Here is a 14,755-nt window from a genome sequence, read left to right on the forward strand (position 1 = left end):
ATTATTCGGGCTAAAATAAGAAAATAATAAAAATAAATAAAATATTTGGGCCAAAAATAATAATAAAATAATAAAATAAAAAGGTTTGGGCTTAAAATTAATTAACAAATTAAAACTATGCTTTTACCAAACACCAAGACTGATCCATAGACCTTTCAAAAACAAGAATTTAATAAGATACGATCTTTTAAGCACTCTCGGAATTTAATACTAAACCCGACCAATAGTGGCGGTGAAAGGTTATTTATCATCGGGTTTGGTTTTGGGGAGACATTTTTAGGTGTCTACAGTATTGATCGTGCAAAAGGCACAAGAAAAGAAAACATGCCCAAGGAAGTTGTTAGGGAAGTAACAAATCCTGTTGGTGAGGAGAGTGCTGGTGGAACGGTTGTTGCTGAATCGATATCAATCATCGATTCAACAACAGTAGGGGAGGGGCTTCCTGGGAAGGAAGTCGTTGGGGCAGAAGCCAAGGGTGGTGTTGATGGGGCAGAAGCCATGGGAGGTCTTGATGGGGCAGGAGCCAAGGAGGGTCTTATTGGGGCAGAAGCCAAGGAGGGTTTGGGAGCCATGGAGGGGCCAGAGTTTGAAAGCGCTTCCGATGCAGAATTGGAAGATGAAAAAAATGACGACATGGAGCCTGGACCCCAAATAGTTGTGGGGTTGTTAGGAACTAGGGGAACAACTGTTTGGTTGATGCTCAGTGTACTTCTGCAAGCTACTCTTCATGTGATGAGGAAGATGATTGTGATGGGATTGGGGAGAAAAGTGGTGACAAGAGGGTGGTGAAGCCTACACAGGCAGCCTTGTTTAGCAACGCGGCAAAGAGTAGGAGGCATACATCGTGCGAGGCACGTTTAATCAAGTTTGTTAAGGACTGGAAGCTTCAGAAGGATCCACTCAGGTAATTGAGTACCCCTCCATGATGTTCAAATTATAACTGATGTCCATTTTCTTAATCGCAAATGTTAATCAATCATTCTAATCATATTATCTGCTTATTTGATGTTATGTTGGTGATTCTTAGCCCTGGTACTGTGTTGATAAAGTGTGACCACCAAGAGGCGAGCCAGAGGGATTGCTATGAAGTGGTGCACTATAAGTCGCGGGTTTCAACAGATTATGTTACAATGGCCAGCGTCCTATACAACAAGCAATGGGCCACCAGGGAGTTTGTCAACAGAAGCAAGCGTATTATGCTTGATCCAAGCTATTCGGTACGTTTTAAATAGGTCGTTTTACTGTTAATCATACATAGCAGCAAGTACACTTGAATGTTGTTAATGGTTATTGCAAAAAATTTGTAGAATCGATTAATGTTGAATGAAGGAAAAGAAGAGCACATTGCTGACAAGTATTGCAAACTTCTTCTTAGCTATAAGCTACCGCAGATTCGAGCGGTAAGTTATATACTTTGATAAATTGATTATGTTGTTTCAGGAACATATTCTAAACTTGGTTATGGCGTATTAGGTCTTCGTCCCTGTGCTGGAAGTTCCCAAGGATTCCCCAGACGAGTCCCATTGGTGGTGCTTGGCTTTGGATATGAAGGGTCAACAGTTGTGGATGATAGATTCTTTGTACCCTGATCCGTTCACCAAACATGCTGAAGTGTTTGAACTTCTGGTAGATTAATATAGAGTGTGTCGAGTTATTGTGCTTGCTCTTTGACAGTACAGTATTGGCTTAATGTTTTTTCTATAACTATACAGGTTAGTGGTCTCGACGCACTGTTTGAAATTTGTGATCCTCAGTGGACAAGTGGTCAGCTAAAATCGTGGACACGATGCACTGTTGAGGTCCTTGAGCCCCGGGATAAGTAAGCACTTCTTTAATTATTTGGTTAGTAGTGTAAAAGTTTGAGATTGTTGTGTGTGTTGATTTTGGTCCTCCATTGGTGCAGCACATACTGTGGAGTGTTTATGCTGGCATGTATTAAGTTCTTTGCCAGAAGATTCACCACTAAATTTGGAGTGGTAAGTCGCGTATGTTTATACATTGGTGTTGTTGTTGGGTTAGCTTTTATGAAAAGTTGTTTAATGGGTGTGATCTTACATTGCAGGGGAGGATCACGCCTGCTCGAGAGAATCTGTTTCTGGACGACGTGCAGTGTGAATGCAACGAGCTCAAAGACGTCCTGGGGGATTTGACCGCTGGTTCTAGGATGTCAACACGGAATCATTGACGATTCAGTCAACTTTGTGATGATTTATTATATTTTTTGAAGTGTTGGTAAACATTAGCTGTAAGTATTTTCGGAGGTCTGATGGATAGTAGTGCACATTTCCTCTTTCTGGTGGTACAATTAGTGGATTTGGTACCATTTTTGAGTACTTGTATGCTATTCATTGTAATTTGCTTCCAATGGTATTTTACAAGTCCCAAAGGTACACTCGAAAGCTATTTTGTAAAATTATGCTATGAATGGTGCACTGCATGTGAATCATCAATGTGATCACTTCAAATTGGTACAATATTGGTGGAATTTGGTAATCAATGGACAATAAAAGTACCACTGGGAAATTGAATCCACAAAATGCTACAGAATGCACCACACTCTATAAGTAGGGCTGTAAGGCAGAGCTGTCTTGTCATAACAAACACAAGCACTCTGGGAATGTTACAAAATGTACCATCTTAAATAATTTATATACTAACGGGAGTTAAAAGTACCACTGAAAAATTTTGCAACAAAATGCTTTACGAATGGACTTCAGGATTAAAATTACAACATTAAAGGGAGTTATTATTTGCAGTTATTATCCAATTACCAATGTCACACTTACCCCTTGGTAAAAGTACAAGATTAATTGCGTGGTGAGTGGATGCAAACCAATGGTACATTATTATATAAGATAGTAGTAAGTCACAAAGTAGGTGGGAAATCATTTATTGTTTCTTTAGAGTATGTATAAACTTTCACAGAGGACTATTTAGATCATACACCCCTTTCTTCTTGAGTGTATACACTAGTAGTATTATGGGGGGAAATAGGAGCAAGAGGGTGGTAGCTAAGAAGGTGAGGGATGCAAACAAAGGGGTTTCTCATAAGACCCCAAAGGGACTTATGAAGCGGTTGGAATTTATGAAAAAAATGGATATCATGATCCAAATGGTGTCGTTCGAGACTTCTTTCTACCTAAAAGAGGTAGAGAGATGATGTTCTTGCACCAATCAGCAATGATAGCCCGTGGTGGGCTTCAAAATCCCGTAACTGGGATCGATTTCCATCCCGAGTTCCCATTCCTATCTCCTTTCAAAATAGGAGGTCCTGCACACTTTCGGAAAGAGGCATATTGTTTCATGCACTACCTAGTAGATGCTCACAAGATTGCGGTTAGTGTCAACCTCCGAGAATTCAATGAGTTACTGATTGATTGTGGGCGTTCTCCATGGTACTGTCGCCATTGGATTTGATTTTGGGAGCTCTTTATGTCCTAATATGATTGGGCTACTAATCTGGAGTACATGCTCAACAACCACTGTAAGGAAGGTGAGACATTTTGCCTTCTACTACTTGGCCATGATTTCACGTTCGACTATGACAAAGACGTGGTTCATGTCACTGTAGAGTGGATGAATTTCTCTCACGAGGATCCTTATGATATCATCCACTCCAGTAAGGAGCAATGCATGTACTTTAGGAGCAAGATGTTGGCTGAAAATGGGTACGATGAGATGCAACACCTTGATCTCATTACTAGGGAGCCTTTTGACTATGACGACTACCCACAATGGTATGTCAATAGGTTGAAGGAGGCGAAGCAAAGGTATGACAACAAGGTCAACCCGGATTCTGGATCTTTTTGGGACGGACATGCGCCTGACTACAATGACCCCTACATGGATCCGTGGGAAGGATACCAAGATTTCGGGTTAGACGATGACTGATTGCTGCTTGGTTATTCATTTCCAGGTTACTCCTGCTACTTTTCTGCTTCTTATTATGTTGTTTTTTATATTGATGTTCATGTAACGTTGTTAGGCATGTTTTATGTATCATCCAACGTGAGGTGGTACAATCTCTCCTTTCTTTTCATGACATTATGTACTATTTTATATTCAGTAGCACATTTACCTCTGCATAGATGTACCTTTACAAATTTTATGTGCTTTCAATACGCTAGGACTAACAACATGCTAAAAAACCGGTTGCCCATGTTGTAGGACACCCAAGTCATCAAGTAACGAGGTAATCACATTTTTGTACGCATAATTCTAAATAGACTTTGTTTGTGGTACATATTGGGGTTCTTGTTTGTACCATTGATGGTACAACGCTAAGTTATTGTAGTTACTTGGTAGTTAGTGGGACATATTTATATATATATTAGACAGTGGTACAATATTTTGACATGTACATACATGAATGTACCACTTATTAAGTTGTTCATGATATTTTACCTTTACTCATCTTTAACTTAAGGATTAAATAAGTTAATTTACTACTACAAATGCCTCACTAGGAAATGATTGTTAAATAAGTTAATTTACTACTACATAAGATGTCCAAACATTTGATCCTCAACCAAAAGAAATACATGACTTGCTTAAAGTAGAACCCAAATTAAAACAAGGGCTAGTACCGAAAGACAGCTTCAACTAGGATCACCTACACATCAAAGGTCCTTCCCGAACTGTTCGTGGTGCGACCCATCAAAAGCCAAGCCTGAAGCGAACCATTGGGTGTTTATGTCAGGCTCCTCGTCTGAGCTGGTTGGGTCGTTGTTCAGTTGTGGTTGCTGCTGGGGTGGGATGTAAGTCCATGTTGGTGGTGGCGGCTTCCAATTTAAAAATATTTTTGTTAATATAACTTAAAAACACCGTAATTAGTTAAAATTAATAAGTTGTACGAACTATGTGAAGCTAATAGAGGACATACCCGAAAAACGGCATCCAAAACCATTCCCTCTGGCCTTGTTGATGTGTACGAGAAACTAGCAGTAAGTGCCCTTGGCCTCCAGAACACCAAAACTCCCCCTGGGTTGTTGTCTGGACCTGCTGCCTCAACTTCATAGTCACCTGGGATATCACCCAACAGCTCTGTCTTCGCGTAGGGGTTGCCTACACGAGCTTCCAATATGATTAGTAAAATTGGGTTAAAATGATGATGTAGGGTTGTGAAGTTACGAACAAACGAAGGCCTTGTGCATCCTCTGGCATTCCAACACAAAGCGAACGAGCCAATCTGTATGGTAGTCTCGTAGCTACGGCTTGAGGCCAGATACTCTCCTGTGTAACTGACAAGGTGGTATCTCTTTCTGATAGGCAGATTTTGGTGGATCTTGGGCTTAATTGTGCAACCAGATATGTTGACCCTCATGTGGGTATGTCCGTCAACGTTCTTCAATACGTGGAGCGTATCCGTGTATGACCCAACAAATATATTACGCCACATCATAGGGAAGGCATATATGGGTGCCTCGAATATGTTCAGAACGGGCTCCAAATCAATTGCTTCAGCCAATTCACAGGGTATCGTGCTAACGAAGAAGAGGAATAGAAGGCTTGGAGCAACCAAAATATCAATACAACAGCTCCTTCATTGTAGCAGCCCACTAAATCCTCTACTAGCGGTAAATGACCAAGTACAGGGCTACCGTCTTCGAGAAGCATGAATTGAGTTGGGGAGCTCATTCCTTGTAGCAGCCGTGCCCTCAAATTTTGGATAGGGTGGAAAGAACCACTCACTAAGTGGTCAGTTGTCTTGAAATAATTCACAAGATTTAAGTTCACCTCGTTGTATTCCCGCTCCGATTTCTGGAAGTACATTATGGGCGAATGTGGGTGGGGAACGACATGAACAAATGAAACAGGAAGTGGATGAAAGCTTTCCATTGTTGTGAAGAAAGGTTGGAAGATGGAGAATTAATTACTTTAGAGAATTGGTTGGAGCCCTAGTACTCTCTTATTCTACTAAATTCAAGTTCGTGGGAGGGAAAGGAAAATGAAAATGCAATTTTCAAAATTTGCCAGTACAGTAGCCTCACTAGGTGCAGGACTAGGCCACAGAGATGTCTTGTCAAAAGAAGCACTAACTAGAAGAAGATGGTATATGTATGTACCATTGCCCAACTGAATAGTTTAGTGGTACATTTTGTAAAGTTAAATGTACCATTTAGTTAACCTTAAACCAAATGTACTTCAATGTTCAAATAAATATGAAATTTTCACCATTAATAATATAAATGGTACATTGAAAAATCCGAATGGATGGTTTTTTTACAGATGTTACAAATAATGTAATTGAATATAGATGAAAAACCGACCAAAAAACAGAAGCCAGAACTATAGAAAGTGTTCATTACCATCATCACAGTTAATCACATGTAATATAATTACAGTGCACAAAAAGCTAAACTGTGATTGAGTACTTAAAACAGAAGCCAAAACTAAACTAAGTGTTCAAAAGCAGCGTGATTAAACAAAGTGTTCATCTTCAAACATATCAAACCAGAGAAAGAGATACTAAGCCAATTACATAAGAAGAGTAAAGCATTGAAATGAGAAATTAGTTAAAAAAAAAAAACATAAATATTTGACTTAGATCAGTTAACCCGTCAGTTGAGTTTTTCAATGGTTGAAGCCGAGTGTCCATACGCACCGGAGTTTGTGTGGGAAACCTCTTGAGACCACCTATCACGGACATGGTACGGCGCATATGGAGCAACATCCTTGGGGCTTTCGGGACTCCTTTGCCTTATTTGCCTTCCCCTACGCCTGGGCCTTTCAGGTGCCACGACCTGCACCGGCGGTTGGATTGCTCCCCCATCTTGCCCAGTAGGTCCATCAGCATCTGTGGTTCCTCGTCTAGTACCAGCTGCTTCTCCTCCTGCACCATACACCCTCTTCATAGCCACCGTCTTCGCTCCCTTGGTGGGTCTTCCCCTACCCCTACCCCTACCCCTACCCCTACCACCCAACCTTAGGGGACTTTTGTTCACGCTTGTGCTCTGTGCAACATTGGTCTGTGCCCTTTCTTTGTTAATGTTTGCAATGGCTGCTGAAACATCATTCAACTGAACCTTCAAGCTGTTGCATATGAATTCATGGTGGTTTAACTGCTCTGTTAACATCTCCTCCTTCATTCTAAGGAACTGCAGCTCTGAATATTTGGGTTGATCTATTTGTGATTGTTCCATTGGCTCCTTTCCTTTGTTCTGTTTCACCATTTTTGGAACAAATAAAGAGGTTAATAATTCTGATTCTCAGAGAAAGAGATTTTCGGAGAGAAGTTTATGAAATGGAGAGGAATGGAAGTTGAATAAATATTAGGAGGGAGACGTTGAATAAATAAATAGTGGGAGGAGGAAGTTATTCAGTTATAAGATCATGATGGGAGGGAGAAGTTGAATCGAATAAATAAATAGTGGGAGGAGGAAGTTATTCAGTTATAAGATCATGGGGTGACGTATAAACGCAACGCATAGGGCCTATGTATTTGGCATGCACAAAGGAAGGCAATTTGGAGTTTGGTGGTACATTTTTTCTTTTATTTTAGTATAGTGGTACATTTTGGTGTACTATTATACATGTATAATGTACCATTAAAGTATAAGTTATTTGAATAATATTTTTTATGTACTATTATGCAAGTAGTGGTACTTTTTGTCATCATATTTTTCACCTTTAGATTCCCATTATTTACAAAAATGCCATCTTATTTACAAAAATGCCAATCTATGTTATGTCACAAAAATGCCAATCTATGTAACATAACATGGTACAATAGATAGAGTACTTCATTCTTACATAACTTGGTACACCATTAACCCATTTGCACTACCCAAATTACTTGATTTACGATTTGAAATACAATAAAACTGCAATTATTAAAATTGTAAGACCGATCTTAACGATGTTTATGTTTTGGTGCTCCAACACCTCCACCCTACGAACTACGCCCCCGATGTTGTTCGGTGGTCCGTCCTTGACAAGGTCGGAATCAACGGCCCATTCCCAGTAACCACATGGTCGACATTTATAATACGGCCTTTTCGGGTTCATTTCGGACATCGAAATGCGGAATTCGACGAGGGTAGCATCTTCCCCGGAGCAGTTGCAGATTTTTGCAGAGATCCATGAGATGTCAGCAGATGCACAGGGTCGACGAATTACACGACTCCCCGAAGAGGTTGATGACATTGTTGACATAGCTTCTGGAGTACCACTTCGCAAGCTTCTAGCGTGAGATGGTGTATGAAAAGTGAATGGTCGGAGCTAGGAATTAAGGGTGAAATATGACTTGGAATCCCTTTGGTAGAAGGAAGAAGTATATATATAGGGGGGTAAATTATCAATACCACAAAGAGCGGGAAAGTTGTTCTTCTTTGGCGCGTGATTTTTACTGGAACCCTACATTTACCGAGCTCAATTTTGACTTTTACCATTCAGTACGGTACGGCACATACAGTGGGACATTTATCCCTTTCATATGTACCATTACGTGGACAATTCCATTATATGGTATATTAAGTCAGAACGTTTATACCATAAACACCATAACGTACTTAATGGTACAATAGTAATCGTTATATGTACCACTAATTAAGTGGTTATGGTTAGGGTCATTGAGATTAGGGTGAATAGTTGAATACAACATGTTTAGGGTATTATTAAGAGTAACCGTTAAATGTACCACTAACCGTTAAATGCGTGTGAACAGGTCATTTTAGAAATCGTGATACATTTTCCCAAAAAAAATAAAAAATTAAATAACATGAGTCATACAAAAGGTCAAGGTACTGAAAAAGATATTGTACCGTTCAATGCATGGGAATCCCCTTAAGCTATGCAATGTATTGTTCACCACTTTTATTCTTAGTAGTACAACACACGCAAGTAACATATACCATTGAGCTTCCAGTGGTACATTTGTGCACGTAGTTGTACATGTATTAAGAATATTGGATTACGATTGACCTAGGTGTGTGTGAACAGTGTTTTCCAAAAAATTTATGATGAACCTTTAGAAATTCCACTGGGAAACGGAACAACATTCAGTAGTACAAACTTTGACCCAATTAATGTAGACTAGACTTTGACCCACCCTTACCCTACTATAAATACACATCAAGTAGGGAGTGTACATTCACAATCTCAAAAAGTATCAACAAAGAGAAACCAAACAAAAGAAGAACAAATATCCTTTCATCCCTTCCCTTTAAAAAAAAAAAAGGTATCAAAAAATGTCGAGCTCAAGTGACTCATCTGTGTACAGCGACTCCGAACTCGAGGAGTGCTCGGAGAAACCATACATTGCTCTTGTCCACGGCACCTGCAAGCTGCGTCAGACCGCGGCGGGCTTCAGGTGCCCTTTCTGCTTGGGCAAGAAGATCAGGTACTTCACGTACGTGTTTCTTCTCCAACATGCACACGGTATTGCTTACGGCTCCGATAAGCGGCCAGTGAAGGTGAGGGCAGCACACTTAGCCCTGGAGAAATTTTTGCAGGTCAACGAAAGCACCTTCAACCCCCCTTCCCCCTCTGGGTAGTGTATGGGTTGGTGTTGTTGGATGTCGTCCTTGCTGTTGTTGTTCTTGGAGCCTTTTTGTAAAAAAAAAATTATTTGTTTTTTCTGTTTTTTTTTTTTCAAGTAATGTAATGGTCCCTTATTAAATGGAATAAAAATTTGCATTTTTAACGTATTGTTACTGCTGTTCCTATTTTAACACATTCAATCTTCAATACTTCTCAACCATGTTATCTTTACCAAAACACCACATATGGAGAAGAAATATGGTGGAATACTCAAGGTTTTTTTGTGCACTTCACGATTTAAAGCACACTAACTCACTACTCAAAGGGCCTGCAATTTCTACCATTATATTAGACAGTGGTACAAAAAATCATATATTTTACACCATTAATACTTAAGTGGTACAATATAGAATCAAGTGGTACCCTAAACGTGTTTCCCTCTTAATGGTACCCTAACAAAATATCGGTGTACCATATCGTACAGAATGGTACGATACTGACCGTTAAATGTACCACTTGTTAAGTGGTTATGGTTAGGCTCATTGAGATTAGGGTGAATACAACATGTTTAGGGTATTATTTAGAGACCTTATTGCCCCTAAACATGTTTATAGGAGTAGGGTATAACATCGAAGCACTAAAATTGGATTCCGATAAGCGACAAGCACAGGGTGCGTACTAACTGAATAACTACCTACACAAGGGTTGATGGAAGTGTATGTTGTCTTACAAAGTAACTCAATACAAGGATAAGATAGTGATTTCGATTCGTATATGTTTCGATTTAAGGTAGACGTAACTCCATCCTCTACCGAACCACCAAGGACTCGTAACGCCATAATATATACTACATAAACCTCTAAACCATGGAATACTCAAGGTTTTTTTTGTGCACTTCACAATTTTAACCACACTAACTCACTACTTAAAGGGCCTGCAATTTCTACCATTTTATTAGACAGTGGTACAAAAAATCATATATTTTACACCATTAATACTGAAGTGGTACAATATAGAATCAAGTGGTACCCTAAACGTGTACCACTGGTTAATATAGAATTAGTGGGGTGAGAATGTGAGCTAAGTTTAAAAAATATAGGAAGGGAACTAGTTTTGTGGGAGGGAAAAGTTAAATTTGAATATTTGATCCTATTTACCTTGTTACCGTGGTAATCCTACTACTGTAGGTGACGGCATGACGCAATAGGTGGAGTGCAGCACTAGGCCAGAGAACTGTCTTGTCAAAAGAAACACTAAATCGAATACAATGGTACATATATGTACCATTAACTAACTAACTGGTTTTATTTGTACCACTATATGGTCTTCATAGGTATCATTGTGACAAAGCTGAACTACCTAAGTGTGCACTCCCTCTTAGGTAATGTGAAGATCGAATTTCATTTGGTGGAACACACATACAAGTGCATTGAAGGACTCTCAGTGGTACAAATCATATGGTAACATGTACCACTATTAACAGGTTAATAACCATTTGCATTACAACGGTACCTTTACTAGTGTTAATGGCATCCATTGTGTAAAAGCATATAAACTCGAATAATAAAGGGATGATATATTGTACTAAGAGTTGATATATTAAGTCTATAATTGGATCAATACTACGAATAGTCTTTTTACTTTGTAAAGCATGTATTCCAAATGGTTGCCATTACAATTATGAAGATCCCTATAGACGGTATATGAATGATTATGCGCGGTACCCGTATGATATACAACCAACGAATAATCACTACATGAGTAAAGAACCGCTTTTATATATGATATAAGACATTTAAAATCTTATATCACTACATGAATGCTTTCCATATACATTTTAAATGTCTTTCCTTTCTTTGTCTACTATGGAATCCTAATTCACGTTACGTACCGCTATTCCTGCAGCGGAACAATCCTTTATTTGTTGTGGTAAATTATATAACTTAATTATACCACCTTGTTATGAACGGTACATCTTGTTGTCGATTTTTTTTTTTTATTTTTTTTTTGAAAGAAGTTGTCGATTCTTATATCACTACATGACTGCTTTCCACATTTTAAATGGCTTTCATTTCTTGTCCTTCGACATTTTAAGTGTCTTTCTTTTTTTGCCCTACTATGGAATCCTACTTCAATCATGTTATTTTTGTTAGTCGCCATTGAATATATTGATATCATTAAACATAGAGTAGTACTAAGTGGTACTTTTATGTGTGCTCATTATAAGAAAAATAGATGCCAGTGGTACTTTTATGTGTACCAATTATATTCAAAATAGATGCCAGGGATACATTTTATATGCTACTAGTTGTGCTGTTAAATTGTACCAATTGCTAAATTGTACCGTTGTTACAGAGCAGCGCAAATAATATAGTTATACGTAGTAAAAAGTTTAAAAAGAATAGATTAATTGTGAATGGATCCAGATGTGCCAGGAGTGAGGCCAAGGAGAGAAGCAAACACTCCACCAGAGTGTCCTCCCCTAACCGTAGTAAAGTATCCTAACGACCCATCCAAATCCCTCTTTGTATTCCCCCGACAGATCGAATATACTCACTGGTTCCTAATGATATGCTGGTTGGGGTCTGACCAGCTTTCTTCCGAGCATCATTTTTCGCCTTATTAGCAGCCCTTTCTTTTCCTTTCTTCTATGTGCAGGACGGGTATCTAACACTTGTAGTGCGATGTGCTTTCTTCTTGGGTAAGGGTGGATCCTTAATCCTACCTGGGGCAGATCCTTCGTCGCTTCCTTGGAATCCACTAACTGGAGTAGTGTTGTTATTACGAATTCCTGATGCCACTGTCATTGGTGTGTTTGTCCCCTCAGGCCCTTTGTTCTGTGCCACAGAAGACGGCGTTCGGGCAACTCCATGTACACCTTCATCCTCACCAGGACCATTCTCATTCCCTCCTGCAAGCTGCCTTTTCGCAACCATTGCTAGAACTTCATCCACTCTCAGATCCATGAGCTGCAACATCTCTTTGACAGCCTGCACTGCCTCCTTACAAATGGAAGTCTTAGAGCAAATAGGTTCATACGTCCCCATAAGATTGTGATAATTCCTCACTTCATCACTAGTCAATGGATCATGGTAAGCAACTTTTACTCGTGTGTGTTTCCGTTGTACGTCCTTCCTCCAACGACGGAGTACATACTTCTCAGGAACAACAGTTACTCCATTAAGGTCATACACAAGAATCATATGTCGACAAATGATCCCATGACACTCAAAGTGTTTACAGTCACATGCAACTTCATACGTACTACTATCATATACAACCCGGTAGCATCTACGAATCTTTGTCACTTCATCCTTCTTTGCATTTTTAGGCTTGATCCAAACACGGTCTTCGATAATAAACTCAATTAGATTAGTACCAATTTCATACTGATCTAGGGGACGAACATACAACATCTTCTTGCACTGTCCCTGCACTTCTTTAAATTTTGCATCCGTATAGCATTTTTGAAACAACACCTCCGCTGGGAAGTCAGTCACTAAATGCCTCACATACCGTTGTGTGTTCGAGTCTGCCATTCTTTCGGCCTCGGCCCTAACTGTCATAGCATCGCAATACCGAATAACAAACTGATACAACGTTGTCTGCTTGTCAACATACCCTTTAAAAAAATGATTGAAACTCTCTGAACGTTGAGTCGTTTTCATCCCAGCCCAGAATAAATGTTTCAAATACGCGGGAATCCACATTACTCGTTCCTCATAGAGCCCTATTCAATATAACTGCAATTATTAGTTTCATCCAATATACACTAGTTTACGACAAATACTAAGTGACACAAACAAAGACAGCTACAAAAGCTTCTGCTACCTGTACGTACTAATTGCAGTGGTACATTAAAATTGTTAGTGGCAAAACAAAAATAACCATTGGAACAATGCTACTACTTAGTGGTACATAACGCACAGACCAATATATTTACTCAAATATTCAGATCATCAACACCCCAAAAACACATACAAAATCATGAGTAACTTTACTAAGAAATGATAAAGTATAAACCATTGAGTGGAAGAAACTAACCCTCTAGCCAAGCATTGTCTTGTAGCTCGTAATGCTGAATTGCATCACACCATCGAGCTTCAAATTCATCAGCATCTAAACTACCGTATATGAGGCTATCAAAGTCACCCTTTAAAACTTCGTAATCATCATCACGCTTCACATACTTACCAAATTTCTACAGGATGTGCCATATGCACCACCTATGGGTCGTTTCAGCCATTGTACAATGCACAGCTTTCCTAATTGCCGGATCTTGATCCGTCAGAATAGCTGTAGGGGCTTTACCGCCCATAAAATGCAGCCATGTCCTCATCACCCATTCATACGTTTCTGCTGTCTCTCGAGAGATCAATGCACAACCAAACAATATACTCTGTCCATGGTGATTCACACCAAGAAATACAGCAAAGGGCAAATGGAATTTGTTAGTCAAGTACGTACTATCAAAACAGACAACATCGCCAAACTCCTCATAGGCAGCTCTGCTCCTCGCATCCACCCATACAACATCTTGTAAGGAACCATCCTTCCCAAACCTACACAGATGGAAAAAATTTTGATTATTTGCACTCATTTTGTTGAAGTACTCAATCATCCCATTTGCATCACCCTCGGTAAGCTCCAGCCTCTTTTTCTCCTCCTCAGCCACCGCATTCGTCAAGTCTTTTTGAGTAAAAGTCAACTGATCCACTCCATTCACCTGCCTACCAAAACAACCGTACATTTGGGAAACCTTCACCCTTGACTTCTTCGCAGAAACCACCTGTTTCACCAAGTGCTTATGTTTGGTAACCAAATCGTGCTTCCTGTACATGGAAACATCCTTGGACTTTCCCGGTGTAACTGGATGACCAGTGTGCTCCAACTTCACCCTACGAACAACCCAATTCTCTTATGCATTAACACTTGCATACAACTCCACCTCACACCCACACTTTTTTGTTTTCCTTTGTACAACTGTCTCCTCGTCCTGAATCAAACCTTCCTTTAGTGGATCAACTTTACGCTTCCTAGAAGGTCTTCCGTAGCAGTCACAGGTCCACTTAGAATTCCTCCGCTGCTTACAACACTTTCCAGTACCCAATTCCTTCTTCACCTTCACCCATCCAGAAGCAGCCCTCACTATTCCAAACCCCTTTTGCCTAGCATAGCTCCAGAAGTAAGTATCTAACTCATCCCAACTACCAAATACCATGCCCAAAATTGGGGGTGGTATTTCCTCTTCAACACCGAACACAGTTTGCACCAT

The 14,755-nt window shown here is 39.7% G+C and overlaps 1 protein-coding gene across 1 annotated transcript; it reads right to left on the reverse strand.

The window, feature by feature from the left end:
- Nucleotides 1-12,128: 12,128 nt before the first annotated feature.
- LOC145627970 (protein FAR1-RELATED SEQUENCE 6-like) lies at nt 12,129-14,755 on the reverse strand. The gene is made up of 4 exons (XM_081680311.1): nt 14,421-14,755; nt 13,754-14,378; nt 13,525-13,660; nt 12,129-13,210 (listed from the first exon to the last, which is right to left on the reverse strand). Exons 1-4 carry the CDS (start codon nt 14,753-14,755, stop codon nt 12,129-12,131), a joined length of 2,178 nt encoding a protein of 725 aa, XP_081536437.1.

This window comes from Chenopodium album, chromosome 4 (assembly GCF_948465745.1).
Source record: "Chenopodium album chromosome 4, dcCheAlbu1.1, whole genome shotgun sequence".
NCBI lineage: Eukaryota > Viridiplantae > Streptophyta > Magnoliopsida > Caryophyllales > Amaranthaceae > Chenopodium > Chenopodium album.